At 37.3% G+C, this 18,427-nt stretch overlaps 2 protein-coding genes across 5 annotated transcripts in view; one reads left to right on the top strand and one right to left on the bottom strand.

Annotated features, from left to right (window-relative positions):
- The window catches only part of LOC101270594 (zinc finger protein 461), a 93,560-nt gene that overhangs the window by 19,071 nt on the left and 56,062 nt on the right, over positions 1-18,427 (bottom strand). The window lies entirely within an intron of this gene.
- Positions 1-18,427, top strand: part of ZNF382 (zinc finger protein 382) — a 44,409-nt gene that overhangs the window by 22,143 nt on the left and 3,839 nt on the right. For all 4 annotated transcript variants that reach the window (XM_033413750.2, XM_033413745.2, XM_033413749.2 and 1 more), the window contains exon 4: positions 143-238. In XM_033413750.2, coding sequence (XP_033269641.2) covers positions 143-238 — 96 coding nt within the window. The remainder of the gene's footprint in view (positions 1-142; positions 239-18,427) is intronic.

The following is an 18,427-nucleotide window of genomic DNA, read 5'->3' as shown; positions in this document are numbered from 1 at the left end:
CCACACTTGGCCTAGTACAAGGTATTAACTTTGGTAGGACGTTAATGTGTACCTTGTCTGCCGTCTTGAAGCTGTATCTTTCTCTTCCTTCAATAGTTTTGAAGCCCAACAGCTTACACCAAGTCTCATTTTTTATTATCAGGATTTCACATGACTAAGCCTGATATGATCCACAAGTTGGAACAAGGAAAAGAACTATGGACAACAGAGAAAATTTTTCCAAGTCAGAGTTACCTCGGTGAGTCTGTATAGATAAAGTCCAGTGGGCTCAGGTAGTTGATGTCTTTGAATATTTTCAGAGATCTATTTTTTTTAATTTTTATTTATTTATTTTTATTTTTTTAATTTTGGTAAAATAAACATAAAATTTATCATCTTAACCATTTTTAAGCATATAGTTCCATGGCATTAAGTACTTTTACATAGTTGTGCCACTATCACCACCATCCATCTCCAGAACCCTTCATCTGTCAGAAGTAAAACTCTGTACCCATTAAACAATAACTCCCCATTACCACCCCCAAGTATCCCCTGGCAACCAGTATTCTACTTTCTGTCTCTATGAATATGACTACTGGTAGGTACCTCATATAAGTGGAATCATATGGTATTTGTCCTTTTTGTGACTGGTTTATTTCACTTAACATAATGTCTTCAAGCTTTACCCATGTTGTAGTATGTATCAAAATTTTCTTCCTTTTGAAGGCTGAATAATATTCCATTATATGTCCATGCCACATTTTGCTTACCCATTCATCTCTCAGTGGACACTTTGGTTGCTTCCACCTTTTGGCTACTGTGAATAATGCTACTATGTATATGGGTGTACAAATACATATCTGAGTCATTGCTTTCTTTTGGGTATATACCCAAAAGTAGAATTGCTGGATCATATAGTAATTCTATGTTTAATGTTTTGAGGAACTGCTATACTGTTTTCCATAGTGGCTACACCATTTTACATTCTCACCAACAATGCACAAGGGTTCCAGTTTCTCCACATCCTTACCAACAACTGTTATTTTCTTTTTTTCTTCTTTTTTTTCAGACAGTAACTGTCTTATTAGGGATATATTTTTAAAGGCCTGAGATCTTTGAAGTGTCTATACATGACTGATTTAAATACCTCTAAAATCTAAATTTTATTTTGAATATCACTCCCCACATAAATCCTTTCCTTGTGTGCCTTATGCTTATAGAGCTATTGGCTGCTATTACTTTACCAAGAATCCACTCCATGCTTTGTCGGTATAACGTCCAGAGAGATCTTAAGTGTAAAGTTCTTTGAGTTCTGACAGAAGTATAAACCCACGTATCTCACACTCTAGTCAAGATAAAGGACACTTCCATTAACCCATTAAGTTCCATCAGGCCTCTTCCAAGTCAATCCCTCCCTAAGACGATCACCACTGTGATTTCTACCAACATAGATTAGTTTTGTCTATTCTGGACCTTTTTCATGTCTACTTTCTTTCACTCAGCTTAACGTCTGAGAGATTTATACATGTTTTTGCATATATAAATAGTTTATTTTAATTAAACAGAATAGTATTCAATTGAATGGAGATACCAGTTTATTATGCATCTCCTATTGATAGACATTTGAAATGTTTCAGTTTGGGGCTATTATTATTATTATTATTACTATTATCATTATTTTGGCCACACTGCACGGCATGTGGGGTCTTAGTTCCCTGACCAGGGATCAAACCCAAGCCCCCTGCCGTGGAAGCACAGAGTCTTAACCACTGGACCGCCAGGGAAGTCCCTGGGGCTATTATGAATAAAGCTGCGGTGAACATTCTTGTAAAGATCTTTTTGTGGACACACGTTTTTATTTCTCCTCAGTAAATACCTATCAGATGGTAGGTATTCCATCATTCATAAGTCAGGTTTATAGTTCACATTTTAGAAGCTGCCAGTTTTTAAAAGTTACCATAGCATTTTAAACTTTTACAAGCAATGTATGAGAATTTTGATTGCCTCCCACATTCTCTTCCACATTTGATGTTATCAATATTTTCATTTTGGTCATTGTGAAGTACTATTCTGAAGAATGGTAGCATATCTTAGCAGTTTCAGTTTAGATTTCTTTTATGACTAATGATGTTGAGAACTTTTTCATGTGCTTTTTATATCTTCTTCAGAGGTATCTGTTCAAATGTTTTACCTATTTTTTATTGGGTAATATATTTTTTTCCTTGAATAGTAGGAATTCCTTACATTTTCTGAATAGAAGTCTTTTGTTTGATATAGGTATTGCATATATTTCCTCTAGTCTGTGGCTTGCCTACTCGTTTTAATGGTGTCTTTAAAAAATCACAAGTTTTTGAAGTCCAGTTTATCATTTTTATCTTTTATCATTATTTCTTTGACTTCTCAAACAAATATTTGCCTTAGGTTGTAAAGATAGTTTCCTGTATTTTTTTCTAAAAATGTTATGTATATTTTGCTTTTTTAAAATTAGTTCTATGATCCATCTCATGTTAAGTTTTATTTATGGTATGAGGTAAGTGTTAAGAGTCTGTTTTCATCCATATAGATATCAATTTGTCCCATCACTTGTTGAATTGAATTAAATTGCTCTGATGATCTTATCAAAAATTGTTTGATTGCTTCCCTGGTGGCGCAGTTGTTGAGAGTCCGCCTGCCGATGCAGGGGACACGGGTTCATGCCCCGGTCTGGAAAGATCCCACATGCCACGGAGCGGCTGGGCCCGTGAGCCATGGCCGCTGAGCCTGCGCGTCCAGAGCGTGTGCTCCGCAACGGGAGAGGCCACAACAGTGAAAGGCCCGCGTACCGCAAAAAAAAAGAAAATTGTTTGATTGTATTTGTGTCAGTCTATTTCTAGAGTATTCTTTCCTTTGATATAATTTAAGTCCCATTACTAATACCACCTGGTCTTTGATTATTGTGGCTTTATAATAAGTCTTGATGCCAGAGTAAGTCCTCTTAACTTTCTTCTTTTTAAAAAATTGTTTTGGCTATTCCAGGTCATTTTCATTTTCTTTTTCAAATACATTTTAGAATCAACTTCTTGATTTCTTGATTTTATTTTATTTTTTAACATCTTTTATTGGAGTATAATTGCTTTACAATGGTGTGTTAGTTTCTGCTTTATAACAAAGTGAATCAGTTATACATATATATATGTCCCCATATCTCTTCCCTCTTGTGTCTCCCTCCCTCCCACCCTCCCTATCCCACCCCTCTAGGTGGTTACAAAGCACCGAGCTGATCTCCCTGTGCTATGTGGCTGCTTCCCACTAGCTAACTATTTTACGTTTGGTAGTGTATATATGTCCGTGCCACTCTCTCACTTCGTCCCAGCTTACCCTTCCCCCTCCCTGTATCCTCAAGTCCATTCTCTAGTAGGTCTGTGTCTTTATGCCCATCTTGCCCCTAGGTTCTTCATGACCACTTTTTTTTTTTTAGATTCCATATATATGTGTTAACATACGGTATTTGTTTTTTTCTTTCTGACTTACTTCACTCTGTATGACAGATTCTAGGTCCATACACCTCACTACAGATAACTCAATTTCGTTTCTTTTTATGGCTGAGTAATGTTCCATTGTATATATGTGCCACAGTTTCTTTATCCATTCATCTGTCGATGGACACTTAGGTTGCTTCCATGTCCTGGCTATTGTAAATACAGCTGCAATGAACATTTTGGTACGTGACTCTTTTTTTTTTTAAATTCATTTATTTTTGGCTGCGTTGGGTCTATGTTGCTGCACGCGGGCTTTCTCTAGTTGTGGCGCAAGGGGGCTACTCTTCATTGCGATGTGCGGGCTCCTCATTGCAGTGGCTTCTCTTCTTGTGGAGCACAGGCTCTAGGCATGCGGGCTTCAGTAGTTGTGGCATGCAGGCTCAGTAGTTGTGGTTCGCAGGCTCTAGAGCACAGGCTCAGTAGCTGTGGCGCACGGGCTTAGTTGCTCCGTGGCATGTGGGATATTCCTGGACCAGGGATTGAACCCATGTCCCCTGCATTGTCAGGCGGATTCTCCACCACTGCACCACCAGGGAAGCGCCCATGACTCTTTTTGAATTATGGTTTTCTCAGGGTATATGCCCAGTAGTGGGATTGCTGGGTCGTATGGTAGTTTTATTTTTAGTTTTTTAAGGAACCTCCATACTGTTCTCCATAGTGGCTGTATCAATTTACATTCCCACCAACAGTGCAAGAGGGTTCCTTTTTCTCCACACCCTCTCCAGCATTTATTGTTTGTAGATTTTTTGATGATGGCCATTCTGACCGGTGTGAGATGATATCTCATTGTAGTTTTGATTTGCTTTTCTCTAATGATTAATGATGTTGAGCATTCTTTCATGTGTTTGTTGGCAGTCTGTATATCTTCTTTGGAGAAATGTCTATTTAGGTCTTCTGCCCATTTTTGGATTGGGTTGTTTGTTTTTCTGACATTGAGGTGCATGAGCTGCTTATAAATTTTGGAGATTAATCCTTTGTCAGTTGCTTCATTTGCAAATATTTTCTCCCATTCTGAGGGTTGTCTTTTCATCTTATTTATGGTTTCCTTTGCTGTGCAAAAGCTTGTAAGTTTCATTAGGTCCCATTTGTTTATTTTTGTTTTTACTTCCATTTCTCTAGGAGGTGTGTCAAAAAGGATCTCGCTGTGATTCATGTCATAGAGTGTTCTGCCTATGTTTTCCTCTAAGAGTTTGATAGTATCTGGCCTTACATTTAGGTCTTTAATCCATTTTGAGTTTATTTTTGTGTATGGTATTAGGGAGTGTTCTAATTTCATTCTTTTACATGTAGCTGTCCAGTTTTCCCAGCACCACTTATTGAAGAGGCTATCTTTTCTCCACTGTATATTCTTGCCTCCTTTATCAAAGATAAGGTGACCATATGTGTGTGGGTTTATCTTTGGGCTTTCTATCCTGTTCCATTGATCTATATTTCTGTTTTTGTGCCAGTACCATCTTGGTTTCTCTAAATAAATATGCTGGGATTTTTATTGGTGAGAAATAACATCTCAGTAATATTGAGTCTTTTGGTCCATGGCTATACTATATCTTAACATTTTAGTTAGCTTCTGTAATTCCCATAAGCAGTGTTTTATTATTTTTAGTATAGAGGTCTTATACATATTTTATTAAGTTTATCTCTAAGCTTTTAATAATTTTGTTGCTATTGTAAATAATTAGATTTTTAAAATTTCTTTTTCCAGCTTGTTCTTAATATGTGTAGCCACAATTGACTTTTAGATATTGACTTTGCATATTTCTTTTGATGGTATTAAATTTTGTTGTTGTTACTCTTGTTCTTTATTTGTTTTGTTATTTTTTTAAGATTTTCTATACATAAAACAGGCCTTCTTGAAATAAGATATTTCACGTCTACATTTGCATACTTTATTGCTTTCATTTCTTTTTCTTACCCTGTTATACTGACCAGGATCTACAGTACAACGTTGAATAGAGGTAGTGAGAGTGAGCATCCTTAGCAGTTCACTAAATTTAGAAGGTAGACATTTAATATTTCATTCTTTAGCTTAATATTGACTGTAGATTTTTCATAAGTGCTCTTTGTTAGATTCTGGAAATTCTCTTTTTTCCCTAGTTTTTGGACAATTTTAATTATGAATGGATGTTGATCTTAAATGCTTTTTCAGCATCTGTTGAGATGATCATATGATATTTCTTTTTTAATCTGTTACTGTATGTATTACATTGATTTATTTTATTTTATTTTATTTTTTAAATTTTTTTTGTGGTACGCGGGCCTCTCACTGTTGTGGCCTCTCCCGTTGCGGAGCACAGGCTCCGGACGCGCAGGCCCAGCAGCCATGGCTCACGGGCCCAGCCGCTCCGTGGCATGTGGGATCCTCCCGGACTGGGGCACGAACCCGTGTCCCCTACATCAGCAGGCGGACTCTCAACCACTACGCCACCAGGGAAGCCCGATTAATTTGTATTTTAAACCAACCTTGGGCTCCTGGGATGAACCCCAGTTGGACAAGATGCATTATCTCTCTTATAGATTGATGAAATTGGTTTGCTAATATTTTAGTAAGCTAAATGCATGATTTTACCAAGGATAGTCGTTTGTAGTTTTCTTGTAATGTCATTGAAAAGTTTTTGTATCCAGAATTGTGTCAGCCATATCGAACTGGGGGTGTTTCCTTTTCATCTACTTTCTTATGGAATTTCTGTAAGATTGGCATTGTTGCTTCCTTAAATGTTTGAAGAAAATCATTATTAAGCCATTTGGGCCTGCATTTTTATAATTCAAAACTTCTGCTTCCAGCCCTGAGGAAGTAACAGAGTCTAGAATTATACTACTACAGGAAACAACTAGAAAACTGGACAAAACTATTTTCAGATATTGCACAACAGGCAGCACAGGCCTGGATTCCTGAGAGAAGAGAAATAAATGAGATGCACCCTACCTCATTCCAGGCTTTCATTTGAAGGCAACTTCCAGACTGCAGTGCAGAGAGAGGAATCCAGAAAGAAGTTTTACTGACTTTAGGGGACCAACACTGGCATTCAAGGAAATTGAGGTGACTAGAATTTGCAGGTCACACTTTCCAAAAGAGGGAGTTATGCAGAGAAAGAGTTCCCCAAATCTTGAAAATGTTCCCTTTGAGTCTTGGCTAAAGATAAGTCTGCACGTGGGTAGGTGAAACCCCATGAGACCAGTCAAGGACATGTTCTAAGAAAAATACAACAGTGTTGTGAGACAAACAATTCTCATAGCCTGCTGCACCAGGAATCATTTTATTTCCCTTCAGCCAGAGTGGAGAGAACTTGTTAATACATAGGACATTAGATAGACACCCTAGAAATGTCATACCTAATAAATGGGGCAATAGATTAAAGACTGCAAGATTTGTCATAAAAGGGCTTAAATTAAAGCATCAAAAGGATTAAACTAATCCAAAAATAACTTCTGTGTACCTGTTGGGTCCTCCAAGGAGATGCTGAGTTGGAGTTGGGAGTATAATAGATTTCTTAGAGGTGACATCTATGAAAGATAAAGGAAGAAGTAAGATCAGAAAGCCATCAGACCATGATACAGATATGTGGAAGAAAAGGGGATTGGGCAGGGAGAGCCTTAGACCATTATGCATATCTGACAAAGTCTCAACCAACCTAACTCCTCTGAAGCAAAGACTGTTCATCAGAGGAGTCCTAATGGACAGAAATGGCCACCCTCTAGTACCCACTCAGTGTTCAGTCATTTGGTGGGGATTCCCTCGGGAGACCCTGGCTTGGTTCAAAATCTTAAGAGCATCCTGAAGATGCTAACAGTTCTTGCACATGAATGGTAAGTTCTTTTTGAAGGGAGGTCCTAGTGGTGCAACTCTGGCTGCCACAGAATGCCAAAAAAAAAAAAAAAAGACTAATATTCTTTATGAAAATACAACCATATCTTAAACTCAACAACATTAAATTGATAATGTCTGATGTCCAGTCAAAAATTATTAAACATATGAAGAAGCAGGAAAATATGACCCATAAACAGGAAAAAAATCATTCAATAGGAAAAAATGCAGTTAATAAAAACAGACCTAAAAAAGGTAGAGGTGATGGAATTCGCTCACAAGTATGTTAAAACCCATTATAAATGACTTGAGTATCATCAAGGATGTAAACTGAAAGTGATCATAATGAGACAAGATAGCAAAGATCGAAAAAAAAACCAAAAGAAGCTTCTAAAGATGACTATTCAGTATCTGAAATGAAAAGAAAGACCCAACCATGTCCTATGTATTAAAATATAAAGACACAGGTAGGTGAAACATAAAATGATGAAAAAATATGTACCATACTGTCTTGTGATTGCCCTATGTGGGGATGAGATCATCCCCCACTCCACTCACCCAAAATTTGGGACAGATGTCAAGACTGAAATCTCACATAATGAGGCTTTCTAGGGAGAGCAGGGAAGATTCCCAAGCTAGTCCTAAAATGGCTTGAGAGAGCAAGGAGGGGTGTCTGGCTTTGGTGTTTATTGTGTTTTGGTGAGGGGTAAGGTCAGGTCTCTACACATAGGCTAGGGCTTGCGTGGTTTAAACTTCCTGCCAGCACCAACAGAGAGAACATTCAAGGTTTCTGATTGGCTTGCCCAGGTGTGGGGCAAGAGAGGAAAAAAAGGGAGTGGGTCTAGGAAGGTGTCAGCAGTAAGACATCAAAAATAGAATCTGACTCTATTACACATGGAAACACTAAGAAGAAAATGGGAGTGGCCATATATCAAAGTAGATTTCAGAAAATAGAATATTACAGTGATAAAGAGGGACAGTTCATTGAGAGGTCATAACAACTGTAACAGCTTCAAAATACTTCAGTGTTTCTCAGCTTTTTATCATTTTCACTACCCTAAAAGTATTTTTAGAGATTTTCTTTCTAATTGCCCCCCCATGAAATTTTAATACAATAATCTATGTTCTGTTGCCCTTTGGAGGGCCACAAACGATAGTAATATGTAAGATTTTCTTTTTTCATTTTCTTCAGAACCAATTTTGCTCCCTGAAAGAAGCAATATAATTATAGCTTAAGATATAAATACTTTTCCCTCAGTAATTGAGAGAACAAAGAGAAAGAAAATCAATAAGGCTATGGAAGGGTTGAAACACAATCAATTGTACCTAGTTAATCTTTATAGACTATTTTACATGGAACATTCACCAAGATAGACTCTATATGCTGGGCCATATGTATCAATAAATTAAAAACAAGTATCAATAAATTAAAAAGAATTGAAATCATAATGTATAGTTTCTGACCACAGTAGAATTAATTTAGAAATCAAAAACGTATCTCTAAATTCCCCAAATTTTTGGAAATTAATCACATTTCCAAATAACCCATGAAGCAAGGAAGAAATCCTAAGGTAAATTAGAAGGTATTTTGAACTGAATGATAATTAAGACAACATATCAAAATGTGTGGGATGCAACCATAGCAGCATTAAAAAACTTTATTTCTTTAAATCAGGGCCTAAAACAGGGGTTAAACTGTCACCCTAAGTAACTAGAAAAAGAAAAGTAAATTAAACTCAAAAGTTAGTAAGAGGAAAAATTGACTAAAGCAGAAATCAATGAAATACATAACAGAAGAAGAATAAATGAGTGAAGCCAAAAGCTGATACATTAAAATAATAAAATTAATAAACCATAGCTATATTACTAATAAAAAATAGAAGACACATCACCAATATCAAAAATTAAAGAGGCTACATCACTACAGATCCTACAGATATTAAAAGGACCATTAGCGAATATACAAACAATTTTATACCAACCAATAAGAGTAGGAGAGAACACTTCCCAACTCATTTTATAAGACCAGCATTATCCACAATCAAAGGCACTATAAGAATAGAAAACTACACAGCAACAACCTTCATGAAGCTAGATATAAAAATCCTTAATAAAATATTATAAAACTGAATCTAAAAAAATAACTGAATCTAGCAGTATTTTAAAAGGATGATACCACATGGCCGAAAGGAGTTTATCCCAGGAAAGCAAAGTTGATTTGGAATTCAAAAATCAAGCTAGGGCTTCCCCGGTGGTGCAGTGGTTGAGAGTCTGCCTGCCGATGCAGGGGACACGGGTTCGCGCCCCGGTCCGGGAAGATCCCACATGCCGCGGAGCGGCTGGGCCCGTGAGCCATGGCCGCTGAGCCTGCGCGTCTGGAGCCTGTGTTCCGCAACGGGAGAGGCCACAGCAGTGAGAGGCCCGCGTACCGCTAAAAAAAAAAAAAAATCAAGCTATAGGGACTTACCTGGTGGCACAGTGGTTAGGAATCTGCCTGCCAATGCAGGGGACATGGGTTCGAGCCCTGGTCTGGGAAGATCCTACACGCTGCGGAGCAACTAAGCCTGTGTGTTGCAACTACTGAGCCTGCGCTCTAGAGCCCGTACTCTAGAGCCCACGCACTGCAACTATGGAGCCTGTGCTCTAGAGCCCATGCGCCACAACTACTGAGCCTGTATTCTACAACTGCTGAAGCCCGCACGCCTAGAGCCCCTCCTCTGCAACAAGAAAGAGAAGCCACTGCAATGAGAAGCCCGCTCACCGCAATAAAGAGTAGTCTCCGCTCACCACAACTAGAGAAAGCCCGTATGCAGCAACAAAGACCCAACACAGCCAAAATAAATTAATTAATTAATTAAATTAAAAATAAAAAGCTATATAATTCACCATGTAAAGATAAAAAGAGGTCGAAACTCAAGGATATAAGCTACCACTTAAAGTATAGAAAAATAAAAAGGAGAGAAGACCACAATCATCTCGGTAAATGCAGGAAAATAATTAAATTCAACTTATATTTATTATAAATCTATTTATTAGCAATCCAGGGGAATTTCCTCAACCTCCTAAAGAATATCTTTGAAAAACATAGCCACCATCACATTCAGTGGTGAAAGCTTGAATGCTTTTCCTCTAAGAACAAAAACAAAGAAAGGATGTCCATTATCACCACTTCTATTAAATATTATACAGAACATATGTCAGTACAATAAGGCAAGAAAAAGAAGTTAAAAGGCTTCAGATTAGAAAGGGAACTATCTTCATTTGTAAGTGACATGATTGTGTACATAGTAAATCCTCAGGAATCTAAAAGAAAAGAACTGTTAGAACTAATAAGTGAATTTAGCAAGTTCACAGAGTTCTTGTTTTAGATAAAATTTGGGGAAATTTTCGTCTGTACTTGTACAGTTTTTTTCCTGCTCTTTTCTCAATTATATCTTAAATCATTTCATCCCACCCTGTAGTTCACTAAGGATTTTAAAAGTTCTTTTAGTTTGGGTAGTTTCTGTGAACCTGACTTCAAGTTTACTGATTCTTTATTCTCTTATGTTTATTTGCTGTTAAACCCATCCAGTGAATTTTATATTTCAGCTATTGGGTTTTTTTTCAGTTTGCATTTCTTTATGCCTCCTGACTACTCCATCTCTTCACCCATATTTCCATCTTTTCTTGTAGATTTGTAAACATATTTATCATAGTTCTAATTTCAACATAGGGACATATATCAGTCTGTTTCTGTTGAATGGTTTTTATCTTCCCTATTGGTCACATTTTCCTGTTTCTTCTCAGGAAGACTTTATATAACATGTTGTGAAGTTGCTGGATCCTTTTTCTTCCTCTGAAGATTGCTGAGTTTTAATCTTACAGAAGGTTAAGTTACTGGAGGTTCATGTCGATTCTTTTGTCAGGTTGCTTTTAAGTTGTTCAGATTATTTCTATTTCGGTTTCAGTTTTGCCTTTAGTTTTATGGTATTCCTCTAAGTCCTGGGATGCAGCCTTTACTCCTAATACATGCCCCTTCTGGGATTTCAGTAGAAAGACCAAAGTTTTAACCAGATTCTTCTAACTTGGCACAGGACTGGAACTAAAAACTGTTTTTGCAGATTTAAGTAGCTGCTGAAATCTCTGCTGAGTTCTTTCAGTGTTCCAGCTTTCTTTTTCCTTTATGCTCCTTCTAGTCTTACCCTGTAGAAATGAAGTTAACCAAAGTTTTGAGGAGGGGTTTATGCTAACGTTGGGGCTTTCCTTCTATGCTTTCTTCATCCTTGGATTCTGTCCTCAATTTACAGCCACTCTGGTACTCCTGAACTCTGATCTCTGATTCTTCTGCACAGGATGACTCCTGCTTTCTCCTTGAGATCTATCCCCTGTGTGCTGCATGAACTACCAGGGCACACATTGGAAGACCTGGATAAAAGTAGATCTTATTGCAGTATGGTTTCTTTCTTTCAAAGGTTGTATCCATTCCAGTTTCTGCCTGCTTTTGATCATTCTTTAGTGTCTTCAAACAAGTTGGTCTTCTATAATTGGTCCATAGTTATCATTGTTATCAGTTGGAAGGTTGTTCTGATACAAACTTCTTTGCTATTACCAGAATTTTGAATGTCTAAATCAGCAGTTCTCAAACTTTTTAGTCTCAGGACTTAAAAAAATTTTTTTTATTTAAGTATAGTTGATTTATAATGTTGTGCCAATCTCTGCTGTACAGGAAAGTGACTCAGTTATACACCTACAGACATTCTTTTTTTATATTCTTTTCCATTATGGTTTTTCACAGGATATTCAATATAGTTCTCTGTGCTATATAGTAGGATCTTGTTGTTTATCCATTCTCAATGTAATAGTTTTTATCTACCAACCCCAAACTCCCACTCCATCCCTCTTCCTCCTCCTCCCTTGGCAACCGCAAGTCTGTTCTCTATGTCTGTGAGTCTGTTTCTATCTTGTAGACAGGTTCATTTGTGCCATATTTTAGATTCCACATATAAGTGATGTCATATGATATTTGTCTTTCTCTTTCTGACTTATTTCACTTAGTATGATAATCTCTAGTTGCATCCATGTTGTTGCAAATGGCATTATTTCTTTCTTTGTTATGGCTGAGTAATATTCCATTGTATACATGTACCACATCTTCTTTATCCATTTATCTGTCGATGGACATTTAGGTTGTTTCCATGTTTTGGCTATTGTGAACAGTGCTGCTATGAACATAGGGGTGCATGTATCTTTTTGAATTATAGTTTTGTCCAGGTATATTCCCAGGAGTGGGATTGCTGGATCATATGGTAATTCTATTTTTAGTTTTCTGAGGAACCTTCATACTGTTTTCCATAGTGGCTGTACCAACTTACACCAATGGTGTAGGAGGGTTCGCTTTTCTCTACATCCTCTCCAGCATTTGTTATTTGTAGACTTTATAATGATGTCCATTTTGGCTGGTGTGAGGTGGTACCTCACTGTAGTTTTTTTTTTTTTTTTTTTTGTGGTACACGGGCCTCTCACTGTTGTGGCCTCTCCCATTGTGGAGCACAGGCTCCGGACGCACAGGCTCAGCGGCCATGGCTCATGGGCCCAGCCGCTCCGCGGCATGTGGGATCCTCCCAGACCGGGGCACGAACCCACGTCCCCCGCATCAGCAGGCGGACTCTCAGCCACTGCGCCACCAGGGAGGCCCCTCACTGTAGTTTTGATTTGCATTTCTCTTAATAATTAGTGATGTTGAACATCTGTTCAAGTGCCTACTGGCCATCTGTATGCCTTCTTTGGAGAAATGTCTATTAAGTTCTTCTGCCCATTTTTCAATTGGGTCGTTTGTTTTTTTGCTGTTGATTTGCATGGGTTGTTTGTATATTTTGGAGATTAAGCCACTGTCTGTTGCATCATTTGCAAATATTTTATCCCACTCCGTAGGTTGTCTTTTCGTTGTTTTTTTTTTTTTTAATGGTTTCCTTTGCTGTGCAAAAGCTTGTAAGTTTGATTAGGTTCCACTTGTTTATTTTTGTTTTTATTTCTATTGCCTTGGGAGACTGACCTAAGAAAACATTGGTATCATTTATGTCAGAGAATGTTTTGCCTATGCTCTCTTCTAGGAGTTTTATGGTGTATTGTTTTATGTTTAAGTCTTTAAGCCACTTTGAGTTTATTTTTGTGCATGGTGTGAGGGTGTGTTCTAACTTCATTGATTCACATGCAGCTGCAAGACTTATTTATACTCTTAAAATTATTAAGAATCAAAAGAACTTTGTGAATGTGTATATATCCTATTCAAAATTAAAACACATTTAAAAATATTCATTTATTTCATTTAAAAAGAACAATATAAACATAATAAAGTCATTACATGTTGACATAAAAATCATATTTTTACCAACAAAAACTATTTTTCAAAAGAGAAAAGTGAGTAAAGGGGCATTGTTACATGATTGAAGTTTATTTAATGTCTTGCTGAATAAAAGATAGCTGATTTTCACATCTGATTCTACATTTAATCTGTTGCAATATGTTGTTTTAATTGAAATATATGGAGAAAATCTTCCTTCATGCGTATATGTAGTTTGAAAGAGAAGTATTTTAAAAGCCTTTTTAGACTGTCATGGATATTCTTCATTAATACTACACCCAAACTTAACAATTGGTAGTTCCTAAGTATTTAGTTGCCACTTAACAATTGGTTATTTCTAAACAGTTAGTTGCAATATAAAATCTGAAATCATAACAATGAACTTTTGTAGATTATTACATAAAATCCAATGGTCTATTTAAATATTTTACCCATGCATTGTTTTGTAATATGTATTGGTCATTTGGAAAGTAACAATTCACTGGTGCATACAGGTCTGCCAAATTTTGACACATTTCCATATCAATATTTTTTTAAAAAACCCAAACCCACATGTGTTAATATCACCAGCAATCTCATTATAAAAGTCTTTTAAGTATTGGGAAGTTGACAAACTCACTGTAGCAAATACAAGCTTTCTAACATAATGACTTATACTTCTTTTATCGTAGGTAACAAGTATTGGCAGATGTTTTCTTTGAATAGACAGGTTCACATTGTTCAAGAAAATGTTTACCAGATACCCACATCTGAATAATAGTGTTTTTTCAAGTAAAACTGCTGTTCCACAAAATGTAGATATTTAGTTCTCAACTCACATAATTACACCAGCACTTTTCCTCACAAAATACATTATATGATTGGCCCTTGAACAACATGCATTTGAACTGTGCAGGTCCACTTATATGCAAATTTTCTCAATAGCAAATATTACAATACTACACGATCCACAGTTGGTTAAAGCCACAGATGTGGAACTGTGGATATGGAGGAACTGAGGGCCAACTGGAAGTTATATGCAGATTTTTGACTGTGCAGAGGGTTGGCACCACTAACTCCCCATGTTATTTAAAGATCAACTGTACTCTGATATGCAAAAGAAGTGCTGTATGCATAATTCTTTAACAATCACACAGAATATTGAAAATATATGTACTCAAGGGTGGAGATCTAATAAAATTAATGAATTTTTTCTGCTCTATCAAAAAGTCTTAAGTGAAACTTTTTTCCTGCGAGTGTGTGGTAGTTAGAAATGCAGCGATTACTATTATAGATTGGTGCCAGTGCTTTGATACATGTTAATGTGCCAGCATTTTACCCACCGTATCAATCATTTTTAAATTTTCTATATTTTATGTTTTGACATCTTTGGGGAGCCCTACTGGCTGAAGAGAGATTACCCTTCCCAGAGCTAGCCAATTTCTAGAGATAGTAAACAAACAACTTGTTGGTGAGCCCATCTTTCATATACAAATCAACCAATCCCCACTCCATATCCTCAACCACCTCCTTTATCTAACTCACAGACACCAAGCCAATATTTACCCTGCCCTAAATCACCCAGGACCAGGTACCAGACAACTGGAGAGCTCCCCTATAACCCATAACCTGCCAACACTCTTCAAACTAGCCAATCCTAAGCTGTTTCCCCTGCCCTGCCTTGCCTTTCCCATGCAAGCAAGCCCGAGTAAAGGCTCTGGCCTACACTTTCCCCTTGCTTCTTTCTGCCTCCTGACCAAAGCTGGTGCTTCCCCATGTAACCCTGCATGGCATGGCATGGCCCCTCCTCTCAGGAAAGGTAAGTAATAAAAAATTTTCTTTTAATAGCATTAGCCTCCCTGTGTCATCACTCAGTCACCTCTATAAATTAAAATTTCATGAGACACTCACCAGTGCTTTTGCCCCACTAATGCAAATAAGAACACAGTTTAAAATACTATTATTTTTGTTAATAATGAAGTGTTGTTATTTTTATTATTATTTTGACAGCACTGTGCGGCATACGGGATCTTAATTCCCTGACCAGGGATTGAACCCGTGCCGCCTGCATTGGGAGCACGGAGTCTTAACCACTGGACAGCCAGGGAAGTCCCAATGAAGTGTTATTATTATCTTTTTTTTTAAAGATTTTTTGATGTGGACCATTTTTAAAGTCTTTATTGAATTTGTTACAATATTGCTTCTGTGTTATATTTTGGTTTTTTGGCCACAAGACATGTGGGATCTTAGCTCCCCGACCAGGTATTAAACCTGCACCCCCTGCACTGGAAGGTGAAGTCCTAACCACTGGACCACCAGGGAAGTCCCCCTGAAGTGTTATTACTAACAAAAATATTTTTGACTTATTGCACCTCCCATAAGGGTCTCTTGGAAACTGTTAGTTTAGGCCTTTCTTCTTGCTTTTCATCTCTTTCTTTAACATTTCAGCTCTTTATCTTTCTTCTTTTATTATAGTCTCCTATTTATATGCATTCTTAAATCTATCCAAAATATAAAAGGGTAATCATTGATAATATTAATCTTCCTCTTAGTTTTCATTTCCTTTCCTCTTCTACTTGTTTTCTGCACTCAGTCTCACATCCCATTCTCACTGTGAGACCAACTGTCGGATTTCAAAATCCATATGCCTTGGACTAAAGTGATAATTTCAGTATCACTTCTTTCAGTAAATTTCTTCCCAATAAATCTCCGTGTTTCATAACATAGTGCTCAGATTCCTGATAAGTACCCACCTTGATTTGGGTGAAAAACTTATCCTACGTTCCTGAGTGCCTTTTTCATCTTGGTTGCTTTTCTTCCCTCTGAAAAAATAAATATTTGTTGAATAAATGGATTTTATTTCAGTAGGCTCTCATCGGTATCCTTAAAGAATCTTTCTTCATCCTCAGTTCTTGTCTTTATAAAAGCCATGTAAACTGTAATAATCTGATCCATTCTCAAGTTGTGATTTCCTTATTTTATGTGAATGGCTTTCAAATAGCCATTTTCAGCCCATTTCTCCCACTTGTACTCTACTGGTATATATATATATATATATATATTTGGTTTTTCTTTTTTTCTTTCTTTTTTTTTTTTTTTTTTGCAGTACACGGGCCTCTCACTGTTGTGGCCTCTCCCGTTGTGGAGCACAGGCTCCGGACGCACAGGCTCAGCGGCCATGGCTTACAGGCCTAGCCGCTCCGCGGCATGTGGGATCTTCCAGGACCGGGCCATGAACCCGTGTCCCCTGCATCAGCAGGCAGACTCTCAAAAACTGCGCCACCAGGGAAGCCCTCTACTGGTATATTTTAATCTGCCTACCGCAATATAGGGTCACTTGTCTCATCCTTTTGGTTATTGATATTTCAGAAATAATAGTCATTAACTTTATCTTATCTTTGTATTTCCTTTGTTCCTGTAGTCAGTTTCTTGTAACATCAGGTTGATTCCATCATCTCTGCAATATTTTAAAAATTATCTCTCCACAATTTGTGTTTTATTTCACTCCATGAAATATCCTTACATCCTCTCATATTCTCGTTTGCCACTGACATCTTCAAAAGTGAGAGCCATGTTATTTCATGTTATTTCAGGTGTGGGCTGCTGTAATTACTATTTGAATTTGCCATGATTTATTTTCCAGTTCTTTCAGTTTTCTTTCAGTCAATATGCAAAAAAGATATCACTTATTATATGAAATTTAAATCCCTTCTATTTCAAGGGCTGACACAATAATATCCCATCTTGTCATTCCACATGTATTTCTCTTTTTGACGAAGAATTCCTGCTAACGTCTGTTCGAGTCTCCCAAATGTACTCAATAGAATTGATTTTATTCTTCACAACTGGACCTTTCATTATGTGAGAGCTGCCATATAACCATAGGGATACTTGCAAAGTTAGCCAACTACAAAGTAAGAGAGTACAGTAGTACACACAAGGCCACCCTCACTTCTGATACCAACTGTAAGTTCAAGGGTCCCCATGACTACTGTTAGGATCAATAGTTTTCTATAAGGACTTACAAAACTTACTGAAAGCTATAATACTCACAGTTATGGTTTGTAAGAGAAGAATACAGATTAAAATTAGCCAAGGGGAGAAGCACATAAGGCAGAGTCCAGGAAAGTACCAAACACAGAGCTTCTAGTAGTCCTCTCTCTGGAGTCACGGACAGCATTACTTCCCTGTGACAATACATATAGAATACTGCCAGCCAGGGAAGATTCACCCAAGGCTATTATCCAAAGCTTATATTAGGGCTCCATCACATAGGCATGCTTCACTGCCCATGTGGCTGACCTAAGTTTCTAGCCCCTTAAGAGACTGAGCTAATATTCTGTGACCCAAAGCCCCCTGCTCTCAATCACATTGTTGGTGTGACTCAAAGACCACCCCCCCCAAATCACATTGTTACTTTCTGGTTGGCCAAAGGCTCCCAGGCAATTAATACTCCTCTCAGGCATGACATTCCAAGGACTTAGAGATTACCTCCCAGAATCCAAAGGCAAATGTCAGACTTCTCTTTGGGCAAGATTATATATTCTTTACCACACAATACTACATATCCTTTGATTAAAATATCAAATTTCACTTCCCCATGAAATGTTCCTTGATGACTCCAAAGCATGTCAGTTCCTTTTTTTCTGCATTCACATTATACTTAGTGTCTATAAACATGCAAAGAGACAAATCCTCTGATATGATCTAGTAATTTCCTACCTGATTCAACATTGTTTTATCTGAGGCCTCTCTTCCCACCTGATTAACAGTTCCCTCAAAATAAGGTCCTCTCTTTTACTTTTACTT

Source organism: Orcinus orca, chromosome 20, assembly GCF_937001465.1.
Source record: "Orcinus orca chromosome 20, mOrcOrc1.1, whole genome shotgun sequence".
Classification (NCBI taxonomy): domain Eukaryota; kingdom Metazoa; phylum Chordata; class Mammalia; order Artiodactyla; family Delphinidae; genus Orcinus; species Orcinus orca.
Note: the sequence above shows the minus strand (reverse complement) of the source record. Positions and strands in the feature narration are given on the sequence as shown.